The 27,015-nt window shown below is 42.7% G+C and overlaps 1 protein-coding gene and 1 pseudogene across 3 annotated transcripts in view; both read right to left on the bottom strand.

The window, feature by feature from the left end:
• The window catches only part of Ube2d2 (ubiquitin conjugating enzyme E2 D2), a 34,638-nt gene extending 14,318 nt beyond the window's left edge, over positions 1 to 20,320 (bottom strand). The window contains exon 1 of one of the 3 annotated variants that reach the window (XM_021150492.2): positions 19,867 to 20,320. In XM_021150492.2, the coding sequence (XP_021006151.1) occupies positions 19,867 to 19,890 (24 nt within the window). In that variant the 5' untranslated portion in view covers positions 19,891 to 20,320. Of the gene's footprint in view, positions 1 to 18,992; positions 19,013 to 19,273; positions 19,360 to 19,866 lie in introns of those variants that run through there. The other 2 variants (XM_085833694.1, XM_021150493.3) reach the window with 2 other exon arrangements.
• Positions 20,321 to 21,186: 866 nt separating this feature from the next.
• LOC110284467 (small ribosomal subunit protein eS25 pseudogene) lies at positions 21,187 to 21,529 on the bottom strand (annotated as a pseudogene).
• Positions 21,530 to 27,015: the final 5,486 nt, after the last annotated feature.

Below are 27,015 nucleotides of genomic sequence, written 5' to 3'. Positions count from 1 at the left end.
TGAGCCACCATGTGGATGCTAGAACAGAATTCTAGTTCTCTGGACAAGTGCTCTTAGTGGCTGAGCCACAAAGCTAATCTTAAATACAAGCTAATGGTGCTGTTTGATCCTCCTCTAGACTAGTAGACTCTTGTTCAGTTTGACTCCTGGTCTTAAGTCTTATATACTTCTCTTACACAAATGTCTGCAAGCTTTTCTTTCTTTTTATTTTTCAGATTTCACCACCAACTTTATGGCAAACCTCCTGCTTCAGACTCTGAATGCTACCCCTTAACCTATTGGGGGGGGGGCATTATTTTTCTTTTATCCTTTCTCTCTCCCTCCCTTTCCCTTTTTGAAATAAAGTCTCACTTTGTAGCTCAGGCCTACCTAGCTTCAAATTTGTGATCTACCTGACTCAGAATAAACAGTGCTGGAATTACATGTGTGCACCACTATGCCCAGCTCCCCACTTCCATTGAAATAGCTCAGGTTGGTCCACACCACTCACACCACCATGCCTGGCTCTCAATTATTTGAGAGGATTGCAAATTGTTTCATTCTGGGTAGTCTTATCTGATCTAAAATTTAATCTATAGACAAGGCTGGTCTTGAAATCACAGAGAGGCACTTAACTCTGCCTCCTCTCTCTGCTGAGATTAAAGTTATATGCCACCATACCCATCCCAATTCCAATTTTATATCATAAAACTTAGTAGTTAGAACAAGCTCTTAAAATCTTAAAAATGGTTCTACACTAGACCATCTGATAAAATGCTGATATGTTGTTAGCGGTATCTTACCACCAATGTACTAAATAGAAAAACCTTTAAATGAATATAGCACACTCTAGTCAGATGGTTCAAATATATAATCTCAGCTACAGGAAGTCAGAACAGAAGGACAATATCCAGGCTGACTGAACTACCACAAAGTTCAAGGCTGGACTGGGTAATTTAGTCAAAGTTAAGGGAACTAACTCAAGAGCTAGGGATACAGCTCAATCATAGAGTAACTGAATATCATGTTAGTCCAGGTTCAGTCCCCAGAATTTAAAAAATGAGGATATACTATAGAGGCTGACTGGAGCACAGAGATTGATTTACCTGCAGTACTGCTCCACAACCAGATGTCAGCTCCTCAGTTATTTTAACACAAACCTGGAGCCTGGTAATGAATAATGATAATTGAAAAACTGGACAAAGGAAATCACTCTATTTTCTTTCTCCTCAGCTTGATTTTCCTGTTTTGTTTTACAGTGATGCAGAATACTCCCACCTGGCTCATGATAGGCAACTATGGTACAACTGTAACTACAGCCTTTGGCCTGGTGTTAGAGATCAGAAGACTGTTCGGAAGGGTTAATTTTAGGACCTACTTCAAAAGTACAAAAGTAGAAATAATAAATTCTAAGAGTAAAAAATTGTTTTTATTTTATGTGAGTGTTGTCTGCATGTATGTATGTGTGCCATGTGTGTATAAGTGCCTCAGAGACTAGAGTGTTGGGAGCCCCTGGAACTGACATTATAGACAATTACAAGCCACCACCTAGATGTTAGGAATAGAAGCTTACATTGGAAGAATAGTTCAAGCTCTAATCTGCAGAGCCATCTCTCCAGCCCCAAATAAAATTTTTACAGTTTTACAAAAGACTTAAGTTTAGGCCAAAGTCTCCAAAAGGCCATAGGCTTAGGTAAATTCTCCCTCTAAGTGCTCCAATGACCTGTGCCAATGAAGTCCCAAGAGTATAATAAACATTTCCCAGTATCCCCCAAGGTAATGCTTAAAATTAATTAGAAATGCTTTGCCTTTAATGTGTAACTTTTAAAATCTACTATATAAAGGCACCAGGCAAAATTAAGGCTTTCTAAACGTACACTCATTGATGTTCTCACCATTATGCGCTTAAGAAACTTTAAACAAATCAGTTACTTGGTCTCTTGAGATTAGTTTTCATACCTACATTAAAGAAGTTAGACTGAGGTAGAAATTTACATAGTATGATATGGTCATTGGTTAAGACTCAAAATAAATTAGCTGGGCAGTGGTGGCACACACCCTTAGGCCCAACACTTTGGAGGCAGAGGCAGACAGATCTGTGAGTTGAGGCCTGCCTGGTCTACAGGGCAAGTTCCAGGACAGCCAGGAGTATACAGAAAAATCCTGTAGCAAACAAAACAACACAACAGAAAGAAACAAAGAAAGAAAAAAGAATCTAGTAAGTTTAAAAAATACTGTCTTTCAAGACACACACAGAAACAGAAATCCTGTAGCAAACAAAACAAAACAACAGAAAGAAACAAAGAAAGATAGATAAAAAATGTTAAGCATGACAGAGAAATGCATATGCACTACATGGATAAAACTGTTCTGTAATTATTTTTTTTCTTCCCTTTTTTGAGATAGTGTTTCCATTGTGTAGCCCTGGCAGAGATCTACCTGCCTCTGCCTCCTGAGTGCTGGGATTAAAGGTGTGCACTACCACCACCCAGCCTGCAATCATTTCTCAACTATCAGTTCTATATTATAAACTACTTGGAATTATTTTAGATCCATTTACTTACTTTTGTTCTCCACCCCTCCCCCTTTTCCTTTCTAGACAGAATCTCTCTATGTAGTATAGGGTGCTCTTGAGATAGAGCAATTCTCCTGTTTTAGCGTCCCTAGTACAGGGATTACAGCCCAGCTCTGAATGTCTACTATACAGCAAGAGAAAGCTTCTGTTTTAATAAATTATCTTTCAAAGGCAGAGCCTTCTTTTTTTCCACCCCCAAGTACTTACTTAGGATCTCGGGAATCCTTAAAAATGTAACACTGTTAACAATTTTCAATGGTAAGCAAAATATACACACAGCCCAGAGTAGTCGTGGTACATACTTGAAATCCCACACTCAGGTGGCTAAGACAGAAGATCTCCAATTTAAGGCCAGCCTGACCTATACATGTAGTTTGAACCCTCCTGAGTAAAGATTCTGTCTAAAACACATAAAAAAGGATTTAATTACTATATCTGAAAGTTAATGTATTTTGGGCCAAGCCAATATAATACTAGAGAATAAGGAATTTCTTGCTTGCTTTTTAAGATAGGATCTCATACTGCAGCCCAGGCACCATGCTTGACTAAGGACAAGGAATTTGTTGAAGCACTTCAGCAGGAAATATTCATGGGTGTCCTGACATAAGTAAAGAAAATAGTCATTACTTTGTGTCTGTTATTTTGAGATTCCACTATGCACTCAACTAGACTCATCCACAGCTGTTTTCAACTGATACTTTTTTAACATCAGCCTCCTAAATATCTAGGAGTATGAATCTAGGCATCCTTATCTGGCTTTCCTTTGTTATTTAGGATCAAAAATCCTTCATAGGTGGGTGCAGTAGCTCACAACTGTAAAATTAACACCCAGGAAGCTGAGACAGGGGTATCTCTGAGTTCATAACGAGCTCCAGAATACCCTGAACTACATAGAAATCCTGTCTCAAAACCAAACAAACAAACAAACAAACAAACAAAAAACCAAACCCCGCCGGGTGTGGTGGCGCACGCCTTTAATCCCAGCACTTGGGAGGCAGAGGCAGGCAGATTTCTGAGTTCTAGGCTGGCCTGGTCTACAAAGTGAGTTCCAGGACAGCCAGGGCTACACAGAGAAACCCTGTCTCGAAACCCCCCCCCAAAAAAAACAAGACAACCCCCCCAAACCCAAAACACTTTGTCTCAAAGAAACAGAACAGAGCTGGGATATGTGTCGGTTGGTAAGGTGCTAACCTAGCATGTACTATCCCTAGCACTTTACAAGCCAGATACAGTAGCAAAAGACTGATCAAACCTAGCAATCAAGAGGATCAAAAGTACAAGATCATCTACTACACAGGGAATAGGAAGCTCCATGCAAGTGAGCAAGAGAGGGAAGGAGGGAGGGAGAAAGTAAAGGAGAGGGGAAAGAAGAGAGGGGAGGGAGAAAAGTAAAGCACTGAAACTCTACCTTGGAGATAGAGCAAAGTTTACACAAGCACATGTGTTTATGTAAGTTATGTATAAATGTATATAGAGCACGGCACGATGACCTTAAATACATATAGACTGTGAAATGGCTCATAGGCTAATTATTTATCATGTAACATTTACTATTCTGAAACACAAACACTTAAAATCTCTTATAAAAATTAATTATATATTACATACTTATCTCTCCAATACCACAAAATATGAGACTACATTACCAATTATAGTTAACATGCTGTAAAATAGTGGTTTTTAAAAAATTGTATTTATTATTACTGTGAATTATTATTGAGTATGTGGTGGGCTGGCGGGTGCACCTGCAACAACACACAGGTGGAGAGCTCAATGGAATCTGATCTCTCCTCCTTCCACTCTGGCACTCACCTTTTACCCACCAAGCTGTCTCAACAGATTGTTTTATTTAGTCCTCCAATCTAACACAAACTTTGGCCAGGGGTTAGACAGATGGCTCAGGTTAAGAGCACTAGCTGCTTTTCCAGGACTTGGGTTTGGATTCCCAGCGCCCACACAGTGGCTTACATTCATTTGTAACTCTAGCTCCTAGAGATTCAACACTCTTTTCTGGCCTCCATGGATGCTTGCACATACAAGGTACACAAACATACACCCACACACATAAACTAAAAATAACTTATAAGACAACAACTTTAACCAACTCCTTTCTACCCCCAAGCCCTGTGAAATTATCATTCTATTCTACTTAAATGAGTTTGATTTTTAGGTTCCACATAAAAGTGAGTTCATATTATGGTCTACCTGCACCTAGACAGTAAGTTTTCCATAGTATATGAGGTTTTTCCAGAATATATAAAGACAAATATATTATTACAAACGATAGGATTTTCTTTTTAAAGTTGAGCAGCAGTAGTCTAAGGCATACTGTATTTTTTCTTTTTTTTTTCCTTTTGTTTTTTTTTTTTTTTTTTTTTCGAGACAAGAGTTTCTCTGTGTAGCCCTGGCTATCCTGGAATTTAGAAATTCACCTGCCTCTGCCTCCTAAGTGCTGGGATTAAAGATGTGTGCCACCACTGCCTGGCTGAATTTTTTTTCTATGTATCAAGGATGACATCAAATTTGTGATCCTCCTGCTTCAGGTTTAATGTGTTGAGATTTTAGGTATGTGGCATCATGAACAGTTCTTTTAAATCCCTGGCCTTAAATTTCAACCAATCTGGATCTCGGGGAATGCTGCCTAGAATGGTCTTGCCATTCCCTCTCTCCTTTTCTACTTCCTCCATGTACCTTTAGATCTCACATAACTGCTTGCTAGCTTAGCTAACTCCTGATTCTCCATTTATTTGTTGTCAAATACTATGAAAAATCTCAAGTTGCTTTTATAACTAAATATAGTTCAAATTTCTCTATGGTTATATAGTATTTCTCTTTGTCCAGTAAAAACTAGGAAGAAATCTGACTTCTAGCTTTCTGCACACTGAAAGTGATGGGACTCGTTCAGGAAATATCTGTTCGACATACAGTTGAGAGGCTAGAGATGGCTCAGCAGTTAAGAGTACTTATTGCTCTTGTGGAAGACCCTGGTTTAACTCTAAGTACCTACATGGCAGCTTACAGCCATCTGTAGTTCCAGTTCCAAGGAATCAAATGGCCTCTCTGGCCCCTGTGGAATACCAGGCACTCACACGTACAAAGACATACATGCAGACAAAAACTTGAATTATACATAAGTACCCAGAGGAAGGTAATACTGTTTTTCATTGACTACATGAACAATAGCCCACTTCCCCACATTTTGAAATGGCCTTTTGTAGCCCAGACAGCCCTTGGACTCTAGATCCTCTAGGCTTCCACCTCCCAAGTACTAGGCAAGTAGTATGTATATTTTTAGTATAACCAAAATGATATTTTTCAACATAGCATGCAACTGGAAATATTTTCTTCCCCTCTTTCTTCTGAGATAGTTCCTGGATGGCCTGAAACTCAACCATCTAACCCAGATACCCAACTGCTTCTGCTAGAATTAAAGACACCACCATGCCCAGCCTGTTTTCTTTCTTGATTACATTTTAGATATATCAAAAACAGATAAATGGAGGAGCAACCATCTTATTCTCTGATACTGCGGCTATAAGATCACATACCTAAAAGAGTACAAATTAGAATTTTAACAACTATAGCCACAGTAGAACATCCTCAGTAAATGACAAAGCTAGATAAGAAAATCTAACATATTTCAGTAAGACTACTTTTGGGTTTGGTTTTTTTTTCGAGACAGGGTTTCTCTGTATAGCCCTGGCTCACTCTATAGACCTGGCTGGCCTCGAACTCAGAAATCCGCCTGTCTCTGCCTCCCAAGTGCTGGGGTTAAAGGCGTGCGCCACCACCGCCTGGCAGTAAGACTACTTTTGAAATAAAGAAACACAAATACAGAAGCTGCCAAGAACTGTTCCTTTCTGCCAATTCCTGAAGTTCACAAACAATAGTGGCTGTATCAAGTCAAGTTTGACTCCCTCGACACAGGATATTTTAAGATCTGAAACGCCCTCTGGTTACCTCTGTTCTCCACAATGAGTATGGCACATAGCCAGCTAGATGAGAAGAATCTATGCTAATAGAGATAAATTTCAATGTCGAAAGTATCACTAACTACGCTCCAAAGAAAATGCTGGACACTGCAGTGGTTTGAAAGAAAATGGTCCCTATAGGCTTATAGCGAGTGGCACTAAAAGAGGTGTCAACTTATTGGATGAAGTGAATCTCAGTCTTCTACTGCCTACTGATCAAGGATGTGATGCCCTCTTCTGGTGTATCTGAAGACAGCTACAGTGTACTCATATACATAAAATAAATAATTCTTTAAAAAAGAAAGAAAAAGAAAAGAGAGAGAAAGAAAGAACGAATGAATGAACGAAGAGAAAAATAAGGGCTCAGTTGTTAAGACCAGTTCAATTTTCTGGTTACAAGCACTTACATCTGGCAGTTCACAACTGCCTGTAAATGCAACCCCAGGAGACCCCACTCTCTTCTGGCCTCTGTGGGCACTACATACCCATGCATACCACACCCACCCTTACTTAAAACAAAGCTTTAATCCCAGCCCTTAATCCCAGCCAGGAGGCAGAGGCAGGTAGATCTCTTGAGTTTGAGGTCAGCCTAGTCTACAGAGTTCCAAGGCAGCCAGAGCTACACACAGAGAAACCCTGTCTCAAAAAGCCAAAAATAAAAAAGGGTTGGGAACCCTACCTCAAAAGACCTAACTTTCCTTTCCCACCTCCACCCTCCAAAGAACCAGGCACACTGGCTCAAGTGACATCTGTTAACTGTAGCTGAGGCAACAGTACTGCTACAGGTTCACCACCAGCCTTACATTTTAGAGCAAGTCTCTACAAAGCCAAACACACAGTCACAGACACACCCACACACCAGTGCAACAAGGGTGGAAGAGTTGGCACAGTAGGTTAAGAGCTCCAAGCTGCTCTTTCGGAAAACTTAGGTTGAATTCCCAGCATAGTCCCCAAATCTCTGTAACCCCAGTCCTAGGGAATCCAATGTTCTTTGTTTTATCTCTGGCAACAAACCAAGATGCACATATATCCATGGAAATAAAAACGTATACACCTTATTGAAAGAAATCAATCTCCACAATCTTGGCACTTGTGGAGGGCTGCTAGGAAAAGCAAGTGTATCTAGGAGGCTTGTGGTTCAAGTCTGTTTTTGTTGGCTCTGGAACCAAAGACAGCACATGGCTTTAAATTGAAGATACTTATACCCAAGATGAAACTAAATTCTACCTAGGCAAGAAATGTGCTCATGTATATAAAGCAAAAAACAATACAGTGATCCTTGGAGGTAAGCTGAACAAAACCAGAGGCATCTGGGGAAAGATAGCTCAGGCCTATGCAAACAGTGACATTGTTCATACCAAGTTCCAGATCAACATTCCTGCAAAGGCCATTGTACACTGCATCCATGTGGTGCTGTACCCGTCATAGACTTAAACCACGAAATAGTAAATAAAACTGACTTTAAAAAAATCTTCACAAAATTAATTTTAATACACGATCAAAGTCAAATCAGGGTAAACACATCCATGTCTCATGTATTTCTGTATAGCAATGTTACTATAGTATGTTCGTCCAACTGTCTTAGTGTCTCTCTCTCTCTCTCTCTCTCTCTCTCTCTCTCTCTCTCTCTCTATATATATATATATATATATATATATATATATATATATGCGCGCGCGCGCGCACACACACACACACACACAAAGCACCACCATAACCACAGTAATGCTTGCTTAGTTTCACAGACCATCATTATCAAGCATAGTGCTAGAGATGCAGCTAAAAGTTACATCCTTATCTACAGGCAGAAAAAGCAAGACTAAGTCTGGCATAGGCTTTTGAAACCTCCAAGTCCACCCCCAGTGACATACTTCCTCCAAGGAATGTTTAAAAACCATACAGTACTATTTGTGGATTCTGAAAGTATTTTTTGGATTAGTGCAGAAAAGGCTGCAAGCAGAGGTGTTTTGTAGTATAACAGAAGTGTGAAAATATTATAATACAGTTGTGCACTGGTGGTGCATGACTTTAATCCCGAACAATTGCAAGGCAGAGTGGGCAGATCTCTGTGGGTTCAAGGCTAACCTGGTCTACAGAATGAGTTCCAGGACAGCCAAGGCTACACACACACACACAAATAGGTTTTGAAACACACCCCCCCCCCTTAAATAGCAGGGGCAGTGGTGGTGCACGCCTTTAATCCTCGTACTCAGAAGACAGAGGCAAGTGGACCTCTGTGAGTTTGAGGCCAGCCTAGTCAACAGTTTTAGGACAGTCATTGCTACAGAAAAATAAAAAGATAAAAAATAAAAATATATATTACAAAATTAATTATGACACATAAGTAACCAAAAATAAGACATTAAGATAACAATTTACATTATGTGTGTGTATATATATGTAGATATATGTAGATACACACACACACACACACACACACACGCCTGTGGGTGTTTTACATGTATGTAGTAGTTGAAAGAGGATGTCAGATCCTCTAGAACTGGAGTTACAGACATTTGTGAGCTGCCATGTTGGTGCTATGAAACAAACTGAGGTCCACTGGAGTAGCAGCAGTGAGTGCTCTTAGCCACTGAGCCATTTCTCCAGCGCCGAAACTATATATTCTTCAAAGACAGTTACTAATTAATTACTTCTTCCAGCATTCTACGATTGACAAAAGTAGCATCTACTAAATAAAATGCAACTATCAAGTGATATCCTATGGTCACTGTGATTTGCATTTTGATGAGCAAGGGAGACAATGCAGACACTAGAACCCTCATAATAGCAGAACTATAAACGACTGCCCAATTTGGAACAGTCTAAATTCTATTGCTTTGTATGTAAACAAGAGCTGGGCAGTGGTGGCACACGCCTTTAATTCTACCACTTGGGAGGCAGAGGCAAGTGGATTTCTGAGTTCAAGGCCAGCCTGGTCTAGAGTGAGTTCCAGGACTGCCAGGGATACACAGAGAAACCCTGTCTCAAAAAACCAGAGAGAGAGAGAGAGAGAGAGAGAACACAAAAATCAATGTTTTAGCATAACTTTTATCTGAAGATGGCGACTGAACTCAGGACCTCCTATATTTAAGAGAAGACACTCTTATTAAAGGAACTTAGGAACGATGACTCAACAGTTAAGTGCATTGCTCTTGAAGAGCTCCCGAGTTCAGTTCCCAAACCCCTAACACTCAGTGCTCATGAGCACCTAACTAAACACACACACATAATTACAATGTTAGAGCTGGGCATGGTGATACATAATCCCAGCACTCAGGAGCCATTCTCAAACGCCCATATGAGAAAGTGTGATATATTTTAAGCAGCCAGTTTTTTTTTTTTTTTACAAACAGGTTTAACAAGCATTTATAAGACAGGAGATATTATAATGGGAGATATAACCTTAAATGATTAAAGCAACCATCAGTAATGGTTCAAGGTGATAACATATCAACAGTCAGGTTGCAATGAAAAGCAGCCAACTCTACAAATCATTCAGCACCTGGTATGGCGCAGGGATGCACAACTGAACGTCAACTTAAACCTAACATAGGAAACCTAAAAAACCTAAACTAAAGGAGACACACACACTCCCATAGCTCCAGCACTCAGGAGAGATGGGAATTTGAGGTCAATCCTCTGCAACAGAGCCAGCAAGGTAATAAGACCTTATTTCAGAAAAATAAAATAAAAACTAGGTATTGACATGGCATCAACCAAGCAGATTTCTTAGAAATCAAAAAAACAAACCCCCAAAACAAGACAAAAATATTTGCACAAGACTTGCACTTTTTGTAGGTCTGAATTTGTTTTAAATTTTCATAAAAGTTTAACAAATGAAAAAGTCCAAGGGCTAACCAGGCAGTTACTTTATTAAAAATTGTGGATATTAAATGTTGTATTACTGAGGGCTTGCAGAGACTGGACCCTATTTGGTGCCCAGCACCCATGTCAGGTGACAGAAAACTGAAACACCAGCTCCAGGGATTCCAACATCTCTGACCTCCTTGGGCACCTGCACTCACATGCTTAAACCTACAAGCAGATAGATAGATTGACACAAACACATAAAATAAATAAAGCTCACCCATTCAATACCAGCATTCAAGAGGCCAAAGCAGGAATATCTCTAATAAGTTCCAGTCCAGCCAAGGCCACATGGTGAGACTGTCTAAAAGACAAAAGTAAGAGCTAGAGAGATGGCTAAACAGTTAAGAACACCTAGCTGATTTTTCACAGACCAGTGTTTGGGATTTCAGCACCTAAATGGAAGCTCACAACTGTAAATCCATTCATTAGGGGATCTGATACCCCCATCTGGCTGCTGGGGGCACCACACACGCACAAGATGAACACCTTAGCTCCAGGACTCAGGAAGCAGAGGGGGGCAGATGGCTATCACAGACCAGCTTGGTCTACATAGTGAGTCCTAGGCCAGCCTGAGCAAATTACCGAGATCCTGCATCAAAAACAAAACATGGGGGCTGGAGAGATGGCTAAGCAGTCAAGAGCTCTTCCTGAGTTCAATTCCCAGCATCCACAATGTGACTCACAACCATCTGCAATGGGATCCGATACACTCTTGTGTGTCTGAAGAGAAGGACACATACATAAAATAAATAAATCTTTAAAAAAAAAGTCTTAGGACAACCACCTTTTTAATTAAAAAAAAAAAAAAAAAAAATCCAGTGAAGTTGTTGGTGTGGTGGTACAGACCGCATAGTTGATAAACAGGAGGACCAGGAACTCAAAGGTAGTCTGGACTACATAGCAGAGTATGAGGCTGATTATGGGCTACATGAAACCCTATGTTAAAACAGACAAGCTGGCTGGGTGGGACATAGGCCTTTAATCCCAGCACTCAGGAGGCAGAAGACAGTGGATCTCTGTGAGTTTGAGGCCAGGATTATTACATAGAGAAATCCTATCTCTGAAATACCAGAAGAAAGAAAGAGACAAAGGAAAGGAGGGGTTGTAGGGATAATTTTTATATGCACTGTGTAAAGATGTGTCTGTGCCCCTCCTTGCATACCTAAGATGCTATTTCAATGGTTAAAATAAAAGAACTATAGTAAAAGGTAGACTAGAAAAGGTAGGACATCTGGCAGAGAGGACTCTGGGAAGCAGGCTCAGAGATTTTGCCACCCAGACTCGGAGGAAATCAGATGTATGAAACTGAGAGTTAAACAGCCACGTGGCAAACAAAATATAAACAAGTTGAGTTACAAGCTAGTTGAGACCAAACCTAGCTTAAAGCCAAAAGCGTAAATAAATAAATAATGCCTCTATGTCATTATTAAGAGCTGGGGCAGGGACTGGAGAGATGGCTCAGCAGTTAAGAGTTACTGGCTGCCGGGCGTGGTGGCGCACGCCTTTAATCCCAGCACTCGGGAGGCAGAGGCAGGCGGATTTCTGAGTTCGAGGCCAGCCTGGTCTACAAAGTGAGTGCCAGGACAGCCAGGGCTACACAGAGAAACCCTGTCTCGAAAAACCAAAAAAAAAAAAAAAAAAAAAAAAAAAGAGTTACTGGCTGCTCTTCCAGAAGACCTACGTTCAATTCCCAGCAACCACATGGTGGCTCACAACCATCTGTAATGGAATCCAATGCCCTCTTCTGGTGTGTCTGAAAGACAGCTACAGTGTACTCATATAAATACAATAACTCTTAAAAAGAAAGAACAAAAGACAGACAGACAGACAGACAGGCTGACTGACCTACAGTTACAAAAGGAGGAATGGATGGATTTCTTTTGAGACAGGATCTCTCTTTGTAGTCCTAGCTGTCCTGGAACTTAGTATGTAGACTAAAATGACCTCAAACTCAGAGATCCACCTGCCTCTGCCTCTCTCCTGAATACTGGGATTAAGGCATATACCACAACACCCAGCCCAAAAATTAAACTTAAAAAGAAAAAAAAAAAAAAAAGAAAAAAAAATTCAAGTAAGCTAAGCATGACGGCTCATGCCTGTATCCTAGCACTTAGGAAGCTTGAGAGTTAAAGGCCAGACTGAGCTACAGAATGACATACTGTCTAAAAATAAAAAAGCAAATATAAAATTCAATAAAAGGACTAGGGGTAGGTCCGTGGCAAAGGGAATGCCTCCTACACCTGAAGCTCTAGGTTCAATCCCTGATAGTGTTACCATTCCAAAAGGAAAATTTAAAAAAAATTCAATTCTCAACAAACAAACAAACAAACAACCCCCCCCCCCAAATTCAATTCAATTCAAAGGAAATTTATTATTACTATTGAGATGGAGTTTCTATATAGCCCTGGCTGTCCTGGAATTTGCTCTGTAGACCAGCTTAGCCTAACTCTGTCTCCCAAGTCCTGGGATTAAAGTCATGTACCACTACTGCTCTGCTTCAAATGAAAGTATCTTCAGGGAGCTGGAGAGTGGCTCAACAGTCAAAAGGACTCATTGGTTGTTGTTCTATGATTAAGAGTCCTAGCTCCCACTTGCTAACTAGTTACAGGGTATCAGACACCGTTCTGGCTTCCACAAGTACTATATGTATGTGGTAGACTATATAGTCATAAGTGTAGGCTAAACACTAATATAAAGCAATAAAAATCAAAAAGAAAAAGAAAAGAAACTCAGTTTTCGGGGCTGGTGAGATGGCTCAGTGGGTAAGAGCACCCGACTGCTCTTCCGAAGGTCCAGAGTTCAAATCCCAGCAACCACATGGTGGCTCACAACCATCTGCAATGAGATCTGGCGCCCTCTTCTGGAGTGTCTGAAGACAGCTACAGTGTACTTACATATAATAAATAAATCTTAAAAAAAAAAAAAAAAGAAAAAAAGAAAGAAACTCAGTTTTCCATTCAGCCCATGTCCTTTTTTTTTTTTTTTTTTAAATGTTGTGTGTTTTGTCTGTGTACCATGTATGTGCCTGAGACTGGATTTATAATATAAGCTACTGGGAATCAAACCCTGGTTTTCTGGAAGAGTAGTCAGTACTTTTAACCTTTATTTCCTTACCACGCCGCCCTTAATTTGTTTCTTCATTTTAACTAAAATTACTGAATCCTTACCTCTAATAATATTAATGTAACACATCACATAGCACACTTCTAGAATACTATTTTTATTTTCTGATGCAAGAGATTAAGCAGAGTGGCAAATAGTACCTTGAATTTTTTCTATTATTCTTCTATAGCCAAGTCATATTAGAAATGGACATAATGAGCCGGGCATGGTGGTGCACGCCTTTAATCCCAGCACTTGGGGGGCAGAGGCAGGCGAATTTCTGAGTTAGAGGCCAGCCTGGTCTACAGAGTGAGTTCTAGGACAGCCAGGGCTATACAGAGAAAAAACCCTGTCTCGAAAAACCAAAAGAAAAAGAAAAAAAAAGAAGAAATAGACTAGACATCTTTAATCCCAGTAGAGGCAAGCAGATTTCTGTTAAGTTCCAAGCCAGGCAAAGATATACAGTAAGACCCCACCAAGAAAGAATATATACCAAGACCCAATCTACACACACCACACACAATTATCTGTAAATAACTAGATCCACAGATCTTGGCAATGACAACATTTAAAGAGAAATAGGTAGCAAATGGCCTATTTTCCTAGCTTCCTTGTTCTCCTTGCTCACTTTAGTTACCTGTCTGATCTTGAGTTCAAAACTTTTATTTAACTGAGAACTTTGCTTTGGCAACTTAGAACTTTGCCTTAGATATAGATATACAGTGATATTACTTTGCTTCAAAACTATGCACACAAACCTTAAACTATAAATAGCAAGACATAACTAAAATATCCAAGGCATTATCAGGGTTTAAAAAGCATCCCAGTGCCGGGCGGTGGTGGCGCACACCTTTAATCCCAGCACTCGGAAGGCAGAAGCAGGCGGATTTCCGAGTTTGAGGCCAGCTTGGTCTACAAAATGAGTTCCAGGACAGCCAGGTCTACACAGAGAAACCCTGTCTCAAAAAACCAAAAAAAAAAAAAAAAAAAAAAAAAAAAAAAAAAAAAAAGTATCCTAGCTTGCATATTTGTTTACTAAGAATCTTATGTATCCTAGGCTAGTCTCTATGTAATTGATCTTCTCAGTCCTGGGATTTTAGAGGAAACATACAAGAGGCTAGGGATCAAATCAGGACTTTGCATGCTGTCAAGCACTCTACCCACTGAGCTTCACACCCAGCTCTTATCATCTTTTGCCAATCTTGAACTCCTCAAGGAATCAAGAAATTTAGCTTGTAAACCAGGCAGGCAGTGGTGGCGCATGCCTTTAATCCCAGCACCTGAGAGGCAGAGGCAGTTGGATTTCTGAGTTCGAGGCCAGCTTGTTCTGCAGAGTGAGTTCCAGGACAGCCAGGGCTATACAGAGAAAATTTCAGCTTGTTACCCTTCTCAAAAACAGAGAAATTAGCCTATATTTCAACGAGGACCCTGCATTGTTATAACTAAAGATAAAAGGAAAAACAGGAAGCAAAAAAGGTCTTTGATCAGTCAAAACACCCCATACAGTTCACAGAACACATGAAACCCTCTTCACTCAGAGCCTACTGGATCTTATTTTAGACACAATTTTAATAAGCTCCGTGATCTGGTTTCTTAGCCCACAACAGATGAGATGCAGCCAACTAGAAAAGGGCTGGGGTGGCACTAGAAGAGGAAAACACTCAAAGCATCAAAACCCAAGCTAAAGACCTATAAAGTCAGCAGAAAACCTCAAACAAAGCAGACCAAGGTCATTTGGTGTAGGTAGACACAGAGACACACAGACACAAGTCACACAGCATTAAAATCCCTGCCAGAACTATACTGTTTATAATGTGTCTCTTTCACAACTTTTGCCCAAAGTGCAGCTCATGAATCTCTTAAGATATACATTAAAATAATGCCCATTAAAAGATTCTTCCATGGTTTGAAATCTATAGCTCAGTAGTAGGATTTCTGTTGAGAATGTACAAGGCTTGGTTCAATGTTCAGCAATAAAAATAAAAAATTCTATAAATATGGCCAAGATAGACTACACATGTGTGAAATTCAAATTATAAAAAAGATTTTTCACTGGGTGCTTGGTGGTACACGCCTTTAATCCCAGCACTCAGGAGGCAGAGGCGAGCAAATTTCTGTGAGTTTGTGACTAACCTAGTCTACAGAGCTAGTTCTAGGTTAGCCAAGGCTATATAGAGATCCTGTCTCAAAAAATAAAATACTAAGTGTGGGGCAAGTGGCCAGGGCAGTCTCTCAGAACCTTTCTGTCAGGATGGGTTTGGGGAGAGCAGCTGTGCTCCAGCATCCCAGCAGCAAGTCAGACATGCAGCCCAATATGCAAGCATTTTCTAAAAGTGTCAAATTCAGACACAAATCTATATATAATCAGAGAGTTAGGGTTTTTTTTTAAAGATTCTATTTATTTATTTATTTATAATATGTAAGTATACTGCAGCTGTCTTCATACACACCAGAAGAGGGCATCATATCTCATTACAGATGGTTTTGAGCCACCATGTGGTTGCTGGGATTTGAACTCAGGACCTTTGGAAGAGCAGTCAGTGCTCTTAACCTTTGAGCCTCTCCAGCCCCCAAAGAAGCTAAGATTATGCTTCCTGTCAAATGTGGTAAATTATTTTAAGAATTCTCATGACATCTGAAGTTGAAGGGGTATTGCAGTAATTTTTTTCTTTTCAGAGACTTGACAATAGGAAAGGCTCAAGACCAAGACTGGCTGATAATACAGACCAACCAAGTCTAGGGATTCAATACAGATACTCTGGATTGAGGATAGGACAGGAATGGTCTTATCTATATCCATTAAGCCTATTATTTAATGTAAACTATATGCCACACAGAAAGTCTGAAAAACCTGACTTCTGCTTTTATTTTCACTATAATTTTGACAAAAATAAAATGGGGCTTTTCTAGTCTCTGGCAGTCTAAGACAAGTGAAGCCATACTTCAAGAAAGGTTCTAGGACCAGGCCGTGGTGACACATGCCTTCCATCCCAACACCTGGAGGCAGAGGCAGGTGGATCTCTGTGAGTTCGAGGTCAGTTTTGTCTACAGATCAAGTTCTAGGATAGCCAGGGCTACACAGAAAAAATCTTTATCTTTTTAAAAACAAACAAAACAAAAACGTTTAGGTTATTAAATGGGGATGGAGGGAGATATATATAATCAAGCTACTGTGCTAAGAACACAATTTAGCCAAATGGTGGCACCATGAGGCAGTATGAGTTCAGGGGTCAGCCTTGTCTACAGAGTAAATTCCAGGACTTCCAGAACAAAGAGACACCAGCTCTTGAAAAACAATAACAAAAGAATGCAGTTTCTTTCAGATGGCCAAGTTCTTGCCTAACATGTAAGAACTCTGGGTTTGATTCCCAGAGCCACTTAACACCTGACAGGTTGGCACATGCTTATAACCCTAGTATTCAGGAGGTAGGGGCTGACGGAGCACAAACCAAGGTCATGGGCCCATACTTCAGGTCAGCCTGGCACACACAGAACCCTGTATCAGGAAAACAGTTTGAGGGCTAGAGAGGCAGCTGAGCTGTTAAGAGCATTTGTTGCTCTTGCTGATGACCCAGGTTGGATTCCCAGCTCCCATATTGCGGCTCACAACCATCTGTAACAGCAGTTGCAGATGTTCAAACAGGCATGTACGATGAGCACACACATGAATGTGTAAAGGCAAAACATTCATAAAGTGAAATGCACAAATCTAAGAAAATCTAATTAAAAACTTGGATCACATAGATAGATGGCTCAGTTGGTAAAGGCAAACCTGACAATCCAAGTTTAATTCCTAGGACCCATGAAAAGGTGAAAAGAAGAGACTTTACAAAGTTATCTTCACACTCCCATGAGGGCTGTGGTTGAAACACACACAAACACACACACAATTTTAAGGTCAAATGAACATTTCTAAACATGATTTTTAAAAAATATTTGTTAAGAACTGAGAATGTAGTAGAGTGTTTGCCTTAGCATGCGGAAGATCTTGGATTCAGTCTCTAGTACTAAACAAAAAGGTTTAGTGAAGTCAGATGTGATGGTACATGCCTGAATCCCAGCACTCAGGATCAACACCAGCAGTGACAGCCTAACTCAAAAACAGCAATAGGAACAAGCTGTGGTGGCACACACATTTACTCCTGGCACTGGGAAGGCAAAGGGGCAGGCAGATCTGAGAGTTCAAGACCAGCACACCGGCAGAGCTGTTACACAGAGAAAACAAAACCCACAACAACAGGAACTATATTATATTGGGCGGGCAAATGTTATTCTAAGATTTAAATGTATGTTTTGAGTCAGTGTCATCTCCCTCTCTGAAGAAGTCTGTACAGCACAGATATTAACAGAAACACTAAAAGCTATTAACTTGATGGTTTAATCTCAGCCCTCCAAAGGCAGAGGCAAGTGGGTCATGGAGTTGAGGCCAGCCTGGTCTACACCATAGTTAAAAGTTCCAAGCCAGCCAGAGCTAGTAAGACTCCACCTAAAAAAAAAAAAAAAAAGAAAGAAAGAAAGAAAAAAGAATCGCTACAAAATTTCACAAACCAAACTCCCCTTTCCCAGGTTTGGGGGGCAATCTTTACAGGTCTAACTCAACACCATTTCAAATTAATAATGTCCCATTAGACTCCATAAAGACTACTAAAGTCTTAGAAATACATATACATATTACTTAGATGTTTCTTACTTTGTTCTTATCCCTTACACAGTTTTTCTTTTGATCAAACTTCTTTGTACAAAGACCCTGCTTCATTTTAGTACAAGATTTACTACCTGGGCTGGACAGATGGGCTCAGTGGTTAAGAGCACTGACTGCTCTTCCAAAGGTCCTGAGTTCAGTTCCCAGTAACCACATGGTGGCTCACAGCCATCTGTAATGAGATCTGATGCCCCTTCTGGTGTGTCTGAAGACTTCAACAGTGTATTTACATATAATAAATAAATCTTAAAAAAAAAAATATATGAAGCCGGGCATGGTGGCGCACGCCTTTAATCCCAGCACTCGGGAGGCAGAGGCAGGCGGATTTCTGAGTTCGAGGCCAGCCTGGTCTACAAAGTGAGTGCCAGGACAGCCAGGGCTACACAGAGAAACCCTGTCTCGAAAAACCAAAAAACAAAACAAAACAAAAAAAATATATATATGAATAAAGAATAAATGAGGTCCAATTGATTGCTGAACTGTGCTCCAACCTCCATGTTTTTGGAATCCTACCCTATCGGTCCTTACGGGTTATCTCAGGTCCAGCCACTTACTAATCCAAGTTAATATCGCTCAGCTGAGGAGCCAAATAAAACAGCAAACAAAACTCACCGGTGGGAAACTTCCTATGTCTAAGAGGGAAGAAAAGTAATCGTAAGTGATACTAAGAAGTTAATATTTGGGGAGCTCGGGGCTAAATTTTAATCAAAGCCAATGTTCTCCATAGTATTAAATCTATCATTAAATAAGTAGATAATCTTTCATTTAAAAGAATTAAGAAGTTATTTCTAACCAAAAATGGAGTTAAATCCCTTCTAAATCGGATGTCTCCGCAAACATAGCATATAATTTCAGGGTTAAAATCATTTTGGAAGAAGTCTGTGAAAGGAATTTCTCCGGCGGTTTTCAACGTTCGGTTTTCTTAACTGAATGGCTTCTACTCTCTACCAGTTGTTCCACTAGATCCAATCCTGCAAAACTGAAGGGTTAGTTTCTGAAGACATACACCAACCCCAAGAAATAAAACGCTTCTCCACTTAATCCCCTCCTCCCTCCGGAGTGGCATTTTCTTACCTGACTTCCAAGTCTACTTTCTAGACCAGTTAAGGTGGCCTTTCGGGAGCAGCTAGCTGCTCCATAGTTAAGTGAACTCAAGAAAAACAGTCGTGGAGCGAGCAAATGGACCCTCTGGTCGGCCTAACTATGTCCTCGATCTCAGGCAGCTCGGTGAAGGGCGCCAGAGTAGGGGGACAGACTGTGCGAGCAGCCTCTCGACCTCAGATCACAGGGCCACTCAACTACCAGCCGCCCCACCCCTACCCCCACCCACCCACCCACCCCTGCGCCGCCCCAAGTCCCTTTCTCGGCCGGACAATAGCCCTAGAGAGCATCAAGTCTCAGGCTGGAGGGAGGCCTGGAAGGGCGTCGGGAATTAAAGCCTGCGAGGACAAGAGCAACTTTGGCCTAAGCAAGGGCCCCGCGCACGGGCCTTCCTGGGCGCCATCTCTGGGAGTGGGGTGTGAAGGCCGCCCCCCTGGGGCCGGCGCCGGCAGAAGGAACCAGACGCCGCGAGCCCAGCGGAGGCGACCGCGGGAAGTGCAGGCCGCAGCCTATTCAGCGGGCCCGCCCAGCGGCCCATGCCCACCGCAAACCCCCTGGCCGCTTACCTTGTGGATTCTCTTCAGAGCCATGGTGGGAAACGGTGGCGACGGCTCCCGGGGCGGGGACGGGGACGGGGGAGGGACGGGGAAGGGGCGAGGGGGCCTGAGACCGCCCGAGCGGTCGCGAGTCGCCCGGAGAAGACCGGGAGCTCCCGGGAGCGCGGATCAGACGAGCTGAGGGCCGAGGCCCCACTCAGCTTCTGGGCCTGCCGCAGCAGTCACCGCATCACCCGGCGGCGGCCCCTTTATGCGCTGCTGCCACAGCCGCCGCCGCCGTAGCTGCCTCTTCCTCGTACGCCCAGCGCCGCCTCCTCGGCCGCCGTGGATCCCTCCGCCTGGGAGGAAGAGCCCCCAAGCTCCGGGCTCGCCCAGCGCCTTACGGTGGCGGAGCCGGGGGGAAGCCTGCTCTCCTGCCTGGTGCAGGTGGACTAAGGGACGCGCGGGCGGGCGGCGCCGCCGGGGTGGGGCCGCCGGAGCGCGGGGTGGGCCCAGGCCGAGGGGCAGGTCGGGAGGCGCCGGGATTGGCGGGCTAGGGAGGGAGGGCCGGGCCGCGCCGGCGGCGGAGGGATACGGGCCGCCCCTGCGAGCATCCTACGCGCCGGCGCAGGCGCCGGCGCAAGCACAGCCGCAGAGGGGATGACGTCGCGAGGCAGTGGGAGGAAATCTCGCGAGGGTTCAGGCGCGGGTTCTAGATGCTCACTACCCCCCGCCAAGGCCTGAGAGCGGCCTCTGGTACCTTGCGTGCCTGCATCTTCGAAGATCAATAGATGTTTAAAGGCACGGGTTTTCTATTTCGTGTAATCGCCATTAGACTCGGAAGTAACTAATCCGGCCGTCACTTTCCATGAAAAAGAAAGGGACTTTTCCAAGGTCACACAGCTCTTCAGCCTCACCACCACCACCCCAGAAAAAGAGGGTCCCAGAGCTTGCTTGCACTGGGAGCCCTGAGACTGCTGGTCCCAACCAAGACCTCAACTGGACAGGACTCGAGGGTTCCATCCGCAGCCACTGGCTTGTTAGCATCAGGGAATGTGCCGTGTTGAATGAGAAAATATGGGAAGGATTTTTGGCAAGGTTTCATTGCAAGTGGCAAGGTTGATCACCTCTCCTTACAGAGAAGGGTGGACCCCAGAGACAAAACAGTCACAGAGAATCTGTACGTTAGAGGGCCTGTATGAGGAGGAGCAATCTGTAGGTGCAGGTCTTTCTGAAATATGATGAAAGAAAACACAAAAATGCCTTCAGGTCAGATTTTTAATTTTGTTCTTTTTTTTTTTTGATTCAATAAAGTTTTATTTTCCCAAATGCACAGCTGATTGAACCTGTTCATGCGTCTCCACCCATTGTGTTTCTGGGGTAAATGACTTGGGCTCTGTGCTTTGAAACCAGCTTGATAAGTCCTTTACTAAGGAGCTCCTGAAGGGCTGCCCTGACCAAGGAACCGGAAATCTTCAGTCTCTCATGGGGTAATAAGCTTATAGTTGGGAACTTCCTTACAGAGTTTGTCGTATGTCGCTTTGTCAAACAGGGCAAGATTGTTCAACTTGTCCCGAACTTTGCCTTTGGACCACTTCTTCTTGGCCTTGACGCCAGATTTATTTACTGGGTCTTTGTCCTTTTTGGCCGACTTTCCGGCATCTTTCTTCTTCTTGTTGTCTTTGGGCAGCATGGCGAAGTCGTGTGGACCACTGCAGCTTCACTAAGATGTCGGAAAAAAAGTTTAATTTTGTTCTTAATGGAACATTCTTGTATTTAAAAGGCAATGTAGGAGCTGTCGATGGCTGGCTCGCTCTGTGGGGGATGGTACTTGTTGCCATGCCTGATGACCTGAGTTGGATCCCTGAGTACGACTTGAGGAAAGGAGAGAACCTATTCCAAGTTGACCAGTGACCTCCACACTAAAGTATACACAAGGGCACGTACTTACCCACACAAATGTAAGTTCAAAAAAAAAAAAAGAAAATAACATGTATTTTACTGATCCCACTTGGGAAACATTTAAAGAGCTGTTTCTAGGTGCTGGAGAGATTGTTCAGTGGTTCACAGCACACATTGCTCTTCTAGAGGACAAGAGGTTGTTTCCTAACATTCACCTCAGAATCACAGTTCCCTGGTTCTCCAGCTCTAGGGGATCCAACACCTTTGGCTTCTGTATTCATGTACACACACCCTTTACCCAGAGAGATGTTAAAATAAAAAATAGTTGTTTTCAAAGGCTGGATACAAAAAAAGGGGGGGCAGGCGTGTACTGGCTAGTTTTGTGTCAACTTGACACAGCTGGAGTTATCACAGAGAAAGGAGCTTCAGTTGAGGAAATGCCTCCATGAGATACAACTGTAAGGCATTTTCTCAATTAGTGATCAAGGGGGAAAGGCCCCTTGTGGATGGGACCATCTCTGGGCTGGTAGTCTTGGGTTCTATAAGAGAGCAGGCTGAGCAAGCTAGGAGAAGCAAGCCAGTAAAGAACATCCCTCCATGGCCTCTGCTCAGCTCCTGCTTCCTGACCTGCTTGAGTTCCAGTCCTGACTTCCTTTGATGATGAACAGCCAGTATGAAAGTGTAAGCCAAATAAACCCTTTCCTCCCCAACTTGCTTCTTGGTCGTGATGTTTGTGCGGGAATAGAAACCCTGACTAAGACAGGGGGTTATGCTATTTCCAGCTTTATTATTAAAAATAAGGGTATGTGAGTAGGAGACATTTAATGGACATTTAATTCACTTTAGATGAGGAACTGACTACAGACCAAAGTAAGGATACTAATAAAGTACTTGGTGAACCAATGCATTTCCTTGGGGCTACTTATAAGGGTACGGGTGAGGGGTCACTCACAGGATCCGAGGTGACTGAGAGGCAGCTGCATTTATGAAAGCCCACCACAGAGGTGGCAGCTCTGGAGCTCACTGTATGACTTGCAGGCAGCTTTACAAGTGAGAATCTCTCTAAGGAAGTTCATGGGTCTTTGCTTCTTATACATATCTTGACTGGTGTCCCTCTTCCAAGCAGCTCAGCTGCTCTGTTTCCTCTAAATCCTTATGTAACCTTGAAGGGGGGGGGGGCAGCCATGTGTATCTGGTCAATTTCAGGGACTTCCTAAGACCCTTGGGTTGTCTACTCTCCAAGGTGGTTTTTGTTTGTTTGTCTGTTTGTTTTTTGTTGTTGTTGGGTTTTTGTTTGTTTGTTTGTTTTGGTTGTGTGGTTTGAAGGCAAGGCCTCCCTATGTAGCCCTGGCTGTGCTAGAACTTGCTAGGTCGACTAGGCTGACTCACAGAGACATACCTGCTTCTGCCTCCTGAGTGCTGAATTACAGGTGTGCACCACCACAAATGGCCGCTTTCTGAGATTTAAAGCACTTTCCTTTAAAATTTCCTGAGTCTTAATGTGCCTCCTTAGAATCCCCTAGCTCTTAATGAACTTCAGAAGAAATTGCTAAATGACATTTAATCAGTTTAGCTTTAAACTATGTACCTGTGAGTGCCCTTGAATTCTTTTTTTTTTTAAGGTTTGTTTATTTATTTTATGTATATGAGACACCTCAGAAGAGGGCATCAGATCTCATTACAGATGGTTGTGAGCCACCATGTGGTTGCTTGGAACTGAACTCAGGACCTTTGGAAGAGCAGACAGTGCTCTTAACCACTGAGTCAACTCTCCAGCCCGAATTTTTTTTTTTTTAAGATTTATTTTATGTATATGAGTACACTGTAGCTGTCTCAGACACACTAGAAGAGGGCATTGAATCTCATTACAGATGGTTATGAGCCACCATGTGGTTGCTGGGAATTGAACTCAGGACCTCTGGAAGAGCAGTCAGTGCTCTTAACCACTGAGCCATCTCTCCAGCCCCTTGAATTCTTTATTATCCTGGCTCTATCCACTCAATGCTGGATTCCAGGTATGTGTTGTCACCTTTTCCCACACCCTACTCTAGGCCTGAGGGGAGAAGCTACTACTATTATTTTTGCTACAATATAGTAGCAAAATACCCATTTTGTCTTAAGGACATAGTATTAATCTAATCTACCCATGGGTTAGGTTATTCTCATAAATTAGTGCATCTCTCAACTCTCATCAGAGAAACTCCTATTTGAAGATGGTAATTAACGCAGAGACCCACAACTGGCCAAGGTACAGAAAATAAGAGACTTAGGAGTGCTAAGCTCAAACTGAAACATACATACCCCCACCCCCTTCTCCCAAGACTCAGGAATCATTACAGAAGAGGAGGCAGAAAAAGTCTAAGAGGCAGAGGCAGTGGATGACTACAAAGAAAACAGTGTCTTCTGGATACCACATGAGCTACACATATGATCTCATAGTGTCTATGACAGCATCTGCAATACCTGGTCAAGTCCCAACAGATCAAATCCCAGCATAGGGAGGAATAGGCCACTAAATTCCACCCTTAGCTGTGGAGCTGTTGACAATGGTTAGCTGATAGGAGATGGTAGCCACTGGTAAGGCAGTCTCTCTCCAGTGGAAGATGACCTCACACATCCAAGGATATTTGGGCAGTTCAAATTGGTTTTGATGGGACGGGGTGGGGGGGGGGGCGCGAGGGGAGCGGGGGAAGACAGAAAATTGGATGGAAGGGAAAAGGAGAGTGAGTCTGAGAAGAGTTTGGAGAGTAGGCAGGAATATTTTCTAAACACATTGCTTAGCATGGTGTAGTGGTTATGGTGGTGTGTCCCTTTAATCCTATCATTCCAGAGGCAGAGGCTGGTAGATATACATCTCTGTGAGTTCAAGGATGGCCTGATCTACATAGAGAGTTCCAGGACAGCCAGAGCTACAAAAGGAGACTCACTCAAAACAGAACAAAAACACTTATACAATTTTCAAAGAACTAATAAAACTTTTTTTTTAAAAGATTTATTTATTTATTATATGTAAGTGTCTTCAGACACTCCAGAAGAGGGCGCCAGATCTCGTTACGGATGGTTGTTAGCCACCATGTGGTTGCTGGGATTTGAACTCTGGACCTTTGGAAGAGCAGTCGGGTGCTCTTACCCACTGAGCCATCTCACCAGCCCCTAATAAAACTTTTAAAAATAGATAAAATGGAAGTAAAAGATAGAATGCAGTCTTCATTTTTCCCAAGAAAGCTTCTGTTAACCTAAAATAAGTAAACAATAATGGTTGGTATAGGGAATGTGCTCAGTTAGTAGAGTACTTCCTACCTTGCACGAAACCCTGGGTATGATCTCTAGCACTACCTAAAAGAAAGATGGTAGACGTTTTTACTTCTGGTCCTCAGGAGGTAGAGGCAGGGGACTCAGAAGCTCTAGGACATCCTAGGTTACACAGTAAGTTCAAAGCTAGCCTGCAATATATGAGACGTCCGGGGGGCAGGGGGTGGGGGTGGGGAAGCATTGATAATGGTGTAATGGTGGTGTAATAGGTAGTCAGAAATTAATCCTCATCAAGTCATGCTTCCTTAGCATAAACCAGACATGATGGTCCTGTATCAGGAAGGTATGCAAATCAGCATGGCGGTGCACTCCACAGACAGATGCAGGAATATCTATAGTTCGAGGCCAGCCTAGGCTGTCTCAAACTGAGACATCAAGAAAGGCAGGTGTGACACACACCTATAATCTTTGGTAGGATGCTGAAGCAAGAGGATCTCAGAGAGTTATTGTGATGGGTAATCTTGGTTGTCAGTTTGACTACATCTGGAATCAACTAAAACCCAAGCAGTTGGGCATGCCTTTAAGAGATTTTCTTGGGGGCTGGTGAGATGGCTCAGCGGTTAAGAGCGCCAACTGCTCTTCCAAAGGTCCTGAGTTCAAATCCCAGCAACCACATGGTGGCTCACAACCATTCATAATGAAATCTGATGCCTTCTTCTGGAGTGTCTGAAGACAGCTACAGTGTAGTTACATATAATAAATAAATAAATATTTTAAAAAAAGATTTTCTTGGGCTGGTGAGATGGCTCAGCAGGTAAGAGCATTGATTGCTCTTCTGAAGGTCCTGAGTTCAAATCCCAGCAACCACATGGAGGCCCTCAACCACTCACAATGAGATCTGATGCCCTCTTCTGGAGTGTCTGAAGACAGCTACAGTGAACTTACATATAACAAATAAATAAATCTTTTTTTTTTTTTTCTTTTTTTTTTTTTTTTTTTTTAGATTTATTTATTTATTATATGTAAGTACACTGTAGCTGTCTTCAGACACTCCAGAAGAGGGCGCCAGATCTCGTTACGGATGGTTGTGAGCCACCATGTGGTTGCTGGGATTTGAACTCTGGACCTTCGGAAGAGCAGTCGGGTGCTCTTACCCACTGAGCCATCTCTCCAGCCCCCAACAAATAAATAAATCTTAAAAAAAAAAAAAAATTCTGGTCTGAAGAAAGACTAGTGCTGGTGCTGCGTAGATTCGAGGCCTGGTCTGGGACAGGTAGGGGTGTGTGTGTGTGTGTGTGTGTGCTGGCTCACACCTGTAACTGTAATAACACAAGAGAGGCTGAGGCAGGAGTTACTAGATGTCAGGAGCAAGCCTGGGCTACATAATTCCTGACAAGCCTGAGCCCATAGCCTGTCTCTAAAACGAACTAGAGCCCAGAATGTGGCTCAGTTGGTAAACGGCTGCCTAGCATGCCCAAGGCCCTCAGCTCCATCCCCAACACCAAAACCTGGAGATACAGCAGGGACCTTACAGTGCTGCCTTGCACACACCTGGATCTGAGTTTGGTCCTCAGGACAGAGAGAAAAGGTCTTGGTCAAGAGAGAGGGGACGATGGGAAGGAAAGAAGTGGAATTGTAAACGGATGATCCAAGCTTTGCTTTGCTCACAAGGGAGCTCTTCTAAGGCCAGGTGCTAGGATGCTGAGGTGGTCTGCAGGTCCTCAGGGCCCTCGCCTCTCCTCTGGGCGGACAGTTCTCTTCCTCCTGTGAAGGATGCTGAGTTGGTGGGAGGACATCAGAAGTGGAGGAGTCTCTTCCCGCAGGCTCAGTCCACACACATTCTGGCAGCAACACTCTTCAGTATTCCTGTTGGAAACAGGCAAAGCTCCACCCTTTCTCTGTATTCTGGGAAGGGGCTGGAAGCCCTGTATAGCGGTGGCTAGCGACAAGTTAGTCATCACTACTTGATGTTATCTAAAAGGAAAGGTTACAGAAATGTATGTATTTTTTTGATTTGGTTATTTC

The sequence above is a fragment of the Mus caroli genome, unplaced genomic scaffold, assembly GCF_978045245.1.
Source record: "Mus caroli unplaced genomic scaffold, Mus_caroli_1 scaffold_19, whole genome shotgun sequence".
Taxonomy (NCBI): Eukaryota; Metazoa; Chordata; class Mammalia; order Rodentia; family Muridae; genus Mus; species Mus caroli.
Note: the sequence above shows the minus strand (reverse complement) of the source record. Positions and strands in the feature narration are given on the sequence as shown.